The sequence below is a fragment of the Sus scrofa genome, chromosome 12, assembly GCF_054392235.1.
Source record: "Sus scrofa isolate SSC_HxYL_T2T_F1_AM1 chromosome 12, Sscrofa_HxYL_maternal_Yorkshire_Landrace_v2.0, whole genome shotgun sequence".
NCBI lineage: Eukaryota > Metazoa > Chordata > Mammalia > Artiodactyla > Suidae > Sus > Sus scrofa.
In genome coordinates this window covers 15,111,266-15,119,381 of record NC_139394.1, presented here as the reverse complement: position 1 = coordinate 15,119,381, position 8,116 = coordinate 15,111,266, and the positions used below count along the sequence as shown (strand labels likewise).

At 61.6% G+C, this 8,116-nt stretch overlaps 1 protein-coding gene across 2 annotated transcripts; it reads right to left on the bottom strand.

Annotated features, from left to right (window-relative positions):
• Positions 1–1,338: 1,338 nt before the first annotated feature.
• CD79B (CD79b molecule) lies at positions 1,339–4,776 on the bottom strand. Of its 2 annotated transcripts, NM_001243912.1 has the most exon segments (6): positions 1,341–1,932; positions 2,043–2,084; positions 2,353–2,471; positions 2,702–3,013; positions 3,965–4,012; positions 4,645–4,776. In NM_001243912.1, coding segments are annotated over 6 exon segments (687 nt in total). In that variant the 5' UTR covers positions 4,712–4,776; the 3' UTR covers positions 1,341–1,833.
• Positions 4,777–8,116: the final 3,340 nt, after the last annotated feature.

Sequence of the window (8,116 nt, the reverse complement as noted above, 5' to 3'; positions counted from 1 at the left end):
TCAGCGAAAGGCAGTTATTCAAAGACATTAAGTTGTCTTTTATAAAAGCCAAGGCCTCCCCAGGCTCAGGGCAGCCCTGAGCAGGGGGAGACCCTGCCTGGGGGGAGAAGTGAAGACTCCCTCCCACCCCCAGCCCGGCTGCCCAGGGTCCCTGGCGGAGGTCAAGGACAGAATTAGCGCCACTATGCAAAGCAGTAGGAGAGGAAGGGCTCCAGCTCAGTGGAGGCAGATGCCAAAACAAACCGGTTTCCTCTGGCAGCCCAGAGGCCCCGGGAGGGAGGAGGCCCGGCCCTGCTTGGCCCAGCCTGGCGCCAACTGGGCACCGCTGATGGACGCAGAGACTGACCTGAGAGCCCAGGCGTGGGGGCCCCAGCCCCCTGCCCCACCTGGAAGAACAGGGGGACGCTGCTCTCGCTGGTCGCCCCTTGCTGGCCGTGGTTCTCAAGCCAAACTGGAAGCTCCCTGAGGGCAGGGATTTCTCCCACCTGAATCCAGAGCATCAACAGCGAAGAGCTGTTCTGCCCCCCATCCCCCCACCCCCGGGTCAACAGGAAGCGGAGCCCAGCGGGGCTCTGCACACGGAGGTGAACGGGGTCTATGGCGGTGAGCAGCTCCCAGGAACTCCTGCAGCTGGCAGGTTAGGGCCCTGATTGGTAGGGCCCTAGGGAGACTTTTGGGGGGCATCACTGGAAAAGCCTGAAGGGGTGATGTGGCTAAGGACCCCCAGACTTCACCACCAAAAGGCCCCCTACTTCAGGAATTTCTCTTGCACAGCTCTGGGTCAGATTTTTTTTTTTTTTTTTTAAGTCCAGGCTTGGGGGGAGGGGTGCATGGTAGAGGCAAGGGAAACGCTGCCCACAGGAAGCTTCTAGTTTAACTGGGGAACAAGGCCAGCGTGGGCAGTATGAGGTAGTAGCTACGCCAGAGCTGCAGAGGCTGGGGTCGGAACAGGGATCAGACAGGGAACTGGGGTGCTTTGGGAGGGCTTCCTATAGGTGGAGGGCCTTGAAGGACAATAGTATTGAGGTAGGCGGGGGAGGGCAAGCCCTACAGAGCAGGACTCAGGCGCTGCTGGTCCCTGAAGGGCGTGCAGGATGAGGCCCTCCCCGCCCAGAAGGCCCCGTCCCCTCCACCCTTCTCCACTGCAGGGGGCCCAGCTAGGGTCCGAGCAGGGGAAGAAAGGGGACAGGAACCCAGGTCCCATCTGTGCCTTCAGGGAGAAGCAGCAAGTGAGCCCAGCCAAGGGCCCATCACACACCCCATGGGCCCACCGGCGCCCAGACGTCTGTGCCCAGATACTGTCCTCCACCCCGTCCCCATAGATGTCACAAGCCTGTGTGTGGTTTCTCAAGACACACTGTTTATTCCATGGGAGAATGGGTTTGAGGCCAGGAGCCCCTGGGGTGGGCGAGGGTAGGAGAGGGATGAAGCTCTTGGTGGCCCCTCCGTGGCCACATCGGGGTGGGCCCTGGCCCTTCCTAGACTCCGCAGAAAGCCGGTCTGCTCTGAGTCCATCTATAGGTTCCAGACACGTCTCTGCCTTCTCCATCCTGAACGGGGCGTGGATCTCCGCACGGCACCCCCAGAGGGCTGGGTCCAGTCTAGCCCCAGAGAACTCCCTCCTCCAAATCACTGCCCTGCGGCCCTTCCACTCCAGTCCCTCCGGTGAGAGTTGGGGACCAAGGGCGGGAGGGACAGGCGGATCTGGCTGGCCAGCTTTGGAGGCTGACAGGGGCTCCAGAGAAAGGGGGGTGGGCTGGGAGCCAGGCGGCTCTGAAGCAGTCAATGAGGGTCCAGCAGGCTGGGCCCGGGGGCGCAGGGATGGCCGGCCCCTCACTCCTGGCCAGGGTGCTCACCCACCGACCACTTCACCTCCCCTGTCCGCAGTGTCACTATGTCCTCGTAAGTGGCTGTCTGGTCAATGTCCAGGCCCTGGAGACATGGAACAGAGCTCAGACCTTGGCCCCTCCCCAGCTGCACCCACATGGCCTCCGAGCGCCCCCCCAGGCCCTCTGAGCTGCGGGGTCCACCCTGCTCCTCACCTCGTAGGTGTGATCCTCTTCCATCCCAGGCTTGCTGTCGTCCTGGCGGGTAAGGATGGAGAGCAGAGCGTTAGTATCCCCACCCCCTCCACCGCTGGGCCAGGCTGCGGAGGCCCCAGGAGATTGGCCCCGGGTGAGAGGTGAGAGGTAAAAGGTGAGAGGTCAGGGGTGAGGTGCACTCCGCAAGAAGAGCTGACGCACGAAGGAGTAGCTGACGAGGCGAGTCAGCGGGCAGGCTCTGGGGAAACGGAGACCCCGCGCACGTCTGGCCTGCCCTCCGGCTGCTTCCCGGCCCCCCTGTCCCCGTCACCTTGTCCAGGAGCAGGAAGATGGGCACGATGATGAAGAGGATGATGAGCAGGGTCTGGATCATGATGATGCCATCCTTCAGCGTGTTCCGCCGCTTCAGCTGTGCCAGGGTGCTGAACCCTGGGGGAAGGGGGGCGGGGACGGTGAGGCTGGGCCCCTCCTTTGTGGCCCGCAGGGATCTGCTTCTCACTGGCTCTCCTGGAGGCTCGAGGACCACAGCTCCCCGCCCCCACCCCGGGACCACCCCCCCCTTGCTGGAGGCAAACTGGGCAGAGGGGGTACAGATGGTCCGTGAGCATCCCCACGCTCCTCCCGGGCCAGGGGGCTGGGGGGGCAGGCCTTGCACACACCCATGACCCGAAGCTCAGTGCCACAGCCCTGCTCTGTCCTCAGGGGCTCCTTGGAGCACTCCTGCTTGCAGTAATAGACACCGTTGTCCTGAAACTGGACACCCTGGATGATGAGAGTGGCCTCGGAGGTGGTCTGATTCTGGATGATGCGGCCCTCTTCGGGCGGAAATATCTTGGGCTCCAAGTCCGCCTCCTGCTTCCGGAGCCAGCTTACGATGCCGGGGTCCTCCACGTAGCACCTGATTTCCACCATGGAGCCCCGTTTCCTGGCCACGAAACGTGGGTGCTGCCAGATCCGGGAGCAAGCGCCTCCTGTGGGTGCCATGGCTAGGATCAAAATCCTGCTCCTCGCCTTCTTGACTGCCAGCCCGACCGGGGAACCCCCTGCCCTGGGCAGCACGGACCCCTGGCTCTGTCCCCTCGTCTGTCCTTGCTTCTCAAGGTGTGAGACAGTCCTGAGGCAGAGGTGCTAGGGAGCCGAGCCACGTGAGAGGCCACGGGCCAAACCCCGCCCCTTCCTGAGGGCCCACCCTCCGCAGTTGATTTTCCTTTAGAAGAGCCTGGTTCCTTCTGATTCCTTTCCATGCCCATTACGGCAGCCCGATGTGGGCCTCACCCACTGCACACAGCCTCCCACTTAGCCTACCCTGGGCTGCCTGCTCCGGCCGGAAATCCTCCGGGACCACCCCCCCCAGACCTTAGCCCGGCAAGCCAGGCCCCGCACGTCTCCCCTCCATCACCTCCCTCTCCCCTCCTGTGCGGACCTGCTCCGTTCTTTATTCCCAAACCTTCTCTCTCAGCCCCCATGCTCTCCCCGCCCACCTGCTCCAAGAAACCTCCCTCCTGCCTTGTTCCCAGTGAGTGGTCCCCTAGGAACCCCAGAGTCTCTGCGGCCTCTCAGGGCCCTAAAGTTACAGGTTCCTGTCGGGGCTAAGTCTAACTCCCCAGCCAGCCCGACCGGCCTGGGTCCTCAGTGGGACTGGCTCTGGCTCCGCCTCTCACCCTGGGCTTAGCCCAGCCTCCCGGGACCCAGGACTTGGGTTGAATGAGGGCAAAGGCTGGAGGAGTCCGGGTGGGAGGGAGCTCAGAGCCGGTCTTACAGAGGGAGACAGACCCCCAGGGAGGCCTGGGGATGGGAGTCCTGGGTGGGGAGAGCCAGGGGAGTCAAGGGCGCGAGGGGCAACCATGGGACAGCCCGCGGGACGGTGAGCGGCACTGGACACAGACACACGTGTCCCCAGAAGGGGCAGGGAAGGGGCCAACCTTTGGGATCCCGGAGTTCCTTTGTTTCGGCCTCCAGCACCGTCTCACCTGCCGGGTGGGAGGAAGTGGGTGGGGCCAGGCGCTCCGAGGTGCCTGCCCCACCCCTGCTCACCCTCCGCCTTCCCAGACCGCTTCCCCCGGCCAGGACTTGGGCTTCGGGACCCTCAGTTCATCCCAGCCCTGCTCTAGAGAGACCAGAGTGGGTGGGGTCACCAGAAGATTCACCTCTTGGCCCCTACGCCCCCACCCCACTTCTGCCTTGACCTTGAGCGGCTGGGGGAGATGGGAGGGAAGTCGCAGCTGGAGGGTCCCCTGTTTCTGGAACATGCCTGTCCCAGGGTCCTGTTGGGGAACAGCCTCTCCGCCGCCTCCCCCACGCAGGGCCCTCAAGGGCCTGGGGGTGAAGCGCCCGCTCCTCTCTCCCTCCAGGGCCTAGCTCTTCCGTGGCCAGGGCCACCAAGCCCTCAGGCCCAGCCCAACCGGACACCCTGCAGGTGGGAGAGGGGCTGCATCGCAGACCCCTGAGCCGGTCTGTGTGGCGAAGACCCACAGACCTGGCCCCCAGGGCTGTCAGAGGGAGGCAGGAGGCAGAAAGTGTGAGAGACAGAGGGAGGAGGAGAGAGAGCAGAGACAGAACCGGTGCAAACCGCAAGACCAGCAGGCCTGGGCTCGGGCGGTACCTGAGAGGAGCAGCAGCAGCAGCACCAACCAGTTGCTGAGCCCGGGAGACAGCGCGGGCCCCGCCATGCTCGCCCCTCCGCGTCCCCTTCCCCAAGCCCGTGACCTCGGAGGCTCCTGGGGGGAAAACGTGTAACTGCCTTGGCTGCAGCCTGTCTCCTCCCCGCCGCTTCCCCACCAGGCCCCTTCCTGCCATGCAAATCGGGACCCAGGGGAGGCACCAGCTCTCTGGGGACCCTGGGGGAGGGCGGGCTCTCTTGTCAGCTGTGCTGCTAGGGCTCAAGGGTCACCCCAGCTGGGGTCCTCAGTGGACGCCCCTGGAGCCTGGGGGTGCGGGGGGGCTCTGAGTCTTCTGAGGGCGGCCCGTGTTTCCTTCCCTGTGTCCCCGCCCCTGTGTCCCCACCCCATCCCCTGGTCCTGCTCTGGAACCTGAAGCCTCCTACCTTGCAGTCTGGATTCCAAGGTACTTGATTGCATAACACAAGGGTCCCCCCACCCTGGACCAGCCCACACCCTGCAGGAAGAGAGGCACAGGGCTGGGGGGGGGGGGGGGGGAAGGCGGCGGGCGGGGGGGAAGCTGGGGATGGTGCCTGGCTGCTGGGAGGCAGCTATCGGCCCAGGCCAGGCGCCCAGAGCACAGCCTCTTGGCTGGCAAGAGGGTGATCATGTTGGGTATTGATGGAGATATGACCCTGGGGAGGAAGGGAGCCACAGAAGTTCTTGAGCCAGAATAGGCCAAGAGTGGCCGCCGCTTGGGAGAAGATTTGGTCCAGGCCCTGGTGAGAGGCCCTCCTCCCTCACTTCGGAGGAGAGTTTGCTGGGATCTGCCAAAGAGGGTGGACTTGGATGGCTTAGAGAAAACCCATTGCTCAGCAATCAGGAGCCTCCCAGGGCACTGCAATGTTATCCACTGCTCCAGGGGTCTTGGGTGGAGGACAGGAGGCTAGCGGCGGGGAGCCTTCAGGTCCTAAAACGAAAAGGTTCTCTGGCTTTATCTGGCCAGTCAGCAGAGTGGTGGATGGAACCATAGCATCCAGGAGCTCGTCTAAGCTCAGCTTTGTGCCCCTGCCCCAAGGTTAGATGCAACAGGAGAGTGGTACCTTTGTATAGTGTGCAACCTGCCCACCCGCACTTGGCAGGCCTCATCCCACAGCGCCACGGCTGAGCCCATTCTTGAGTATTATGGTTTTTGTTTTTTGTTTTGTTTTGCTTTGTTTTTTGCTTTTTAGGGGCCTCGGGCACCCGTGGCATATGGAAGTACCCAGGCTAGGGGTGGAATTGGAGCTGTAGCCTGTAGCAGCTGGCCTATACCGCAGCCACAGAAACGTGGGATCCAAGCTGTGTCTGCAACCTACACCGCAGCTCATGGCAATCCCGGGTCCCCAACCCACTGGGCGAGGCCAGGGATTGAAGCCACATCCTCATGGATCCTATTCGGGCTCGTTAACCACTGAGCCACGAAGGGAATGCCCTTGAGTTTATGTTTAATGGCAGCCTCTTTACTCCCTCTTGGCCCCTCACTCTCCCTCTTCTCCCAACTCTCAGGAAGGGAAGAAGATGCTGAATCCCATGTGTCCTCTGCCTCTACCTCTCACTCTCCTCACCACCCTTTAGTTTTCAAACCATCTGTGCTGCTGGCAGGTCTTTTTGGGCTCAGGGAGACGTGGTCCTGCCTCCCGTGGCAGGGTTGGTGGTGAGGAAGGTAGAGGTCTGGGAGCTGCCCCCTCAGGCCTGGGCATAGGCCCCATCTGGCACGGTGTCGGGGGAGCACAGGCCAGGACTGGGGCTGCAGAAAGTGAGGGCAGGAGGGTAGAGTTTCTATCCAAGGAACAGCTCATTCCCAGCTGTCCCAGATGTTCTTGCTGTTTCCAGATGTTCCAAATGAAAAAAAAAAAAAAAAAACAAAAAAAAAAACCCCAAAACATTTCTCTGAGAAGGTATCAGATGTTCAGCTCACAGAACAAACAGCCCGGGAATATAAACATCAGCCGAGGTCAGCGTGGGGACCACGGGCCCCTGGTGCTTGGACACTCCCCAGAGGAAGATCTTCTTTAGCAAAATACCTCCTGGCGATGGAGGCCTTGGTTCCCCTGGGGCTAGTGTCCCCCGAAGTTGGGAGGACGATGGGGAAGGCTGGGGGCCCACGCATGTGTGAGGCAGCTGCTGACATGGGTGTGCCCCCCGGGCTGGGCAGCGCGGGGCTGCTCGGGAGCTGGTCCTGGGGCCCCAGGTGACTCTAGGGAGTTTGGAGATTGGGGGTGGGGGGCGTGGTGCTGGCATCTTCCAAACACACACATCTGCCTCCTCTGAGGGCAGGCATGCAGATGTGTCCTTTGGAGTTCATTCCCATTCATGTCAGGCAGAGATCTGTTTTCAGGAGAGGGTGGGGGCTGTGGGGCCTCCACCGTCTGCAGGCTTATTTGTCACAGTGGGGACCATGCTGTTCCCTCCCCAGTGACAACAGCACTGAGCTCATCTGGGGCTCATGACGCCTTTTCTTTCCTGGAACAGGAGGCCTCATAAGCCCACTCCCGCCTCTGGCCCTGGGTGCCCTGGGCTCTACACCCCGACATCTGGCAGCCCCCACCTCACCTTTCCAGGAAGGCAGCATCAACGTAAGGGGTGAGGGTGTAGGGAGAGGGGACAAGGAGCTCGGGGTTTGGGGGAAGCAGGAAGGCAGGGACCCCCGGCAGCCCTGGGAAGGGTGGGAGAGGGCAGGACCTGAGTTTGGAAGGAGGGGTTCTGACCCTGCCCCTTCCCTAGTCCTTCCTTACTTGGTTTCTTGTTGGGGGTGGGGGAGGGAGGCTTCTAGCCTCAGAAGGATGCGGGTTTGAATCCTGACCCTGCAAAATACCAACCGGAAAGCCGCCCCAAGTCCCCTGGTGTTTCTCAACGAAGGGTGGCCCTGCCCCACCCCACGAGCATTTGGAAATGCCCAGGTCCATTGCCATGGTCAAATGACCAGGGGACGTCACTGGCATTCATGGGCCAGGGGCCCAGAAGACCCCGCCGTAGGAGGGACGGCGTCTCACAAAGCAGAATTGCCCTGCTCATGTGCCAACAGCACCCTGGCCAAGCAATACCCATTTTTAACCTCCCCGAGACCGAGTTTCCTCATTTGGGTAAAATAGAAATAATTGTCATTATATCTTCATCATAGAGCAGTTATGAGCCTCGATGGGAATCCTGTACCCGAAATGCTTGGAGGTACCTGGAAGCACAGTTGACCCTCAGGAAAGTGTGCAGTAGCACAGCTTGTGGGGGGCAGGGACACGTGATTCTGGAATAGGGACCTCAATTGGCTCTGTTTCTCACCCAGGACTTGGCTTTTTTCTTCTACCATTCAAGGCTCAGGACAGGAGTTCCCTTTGAGGCTCAGTGGGTTAAGAACCTGACATAGTGTTCGTGAGGATGAAGGCTCCATCTCTGGCTTCGCTCGGTGTGTTAAGGATCCAGTGTTGCCATGAGCTGTGG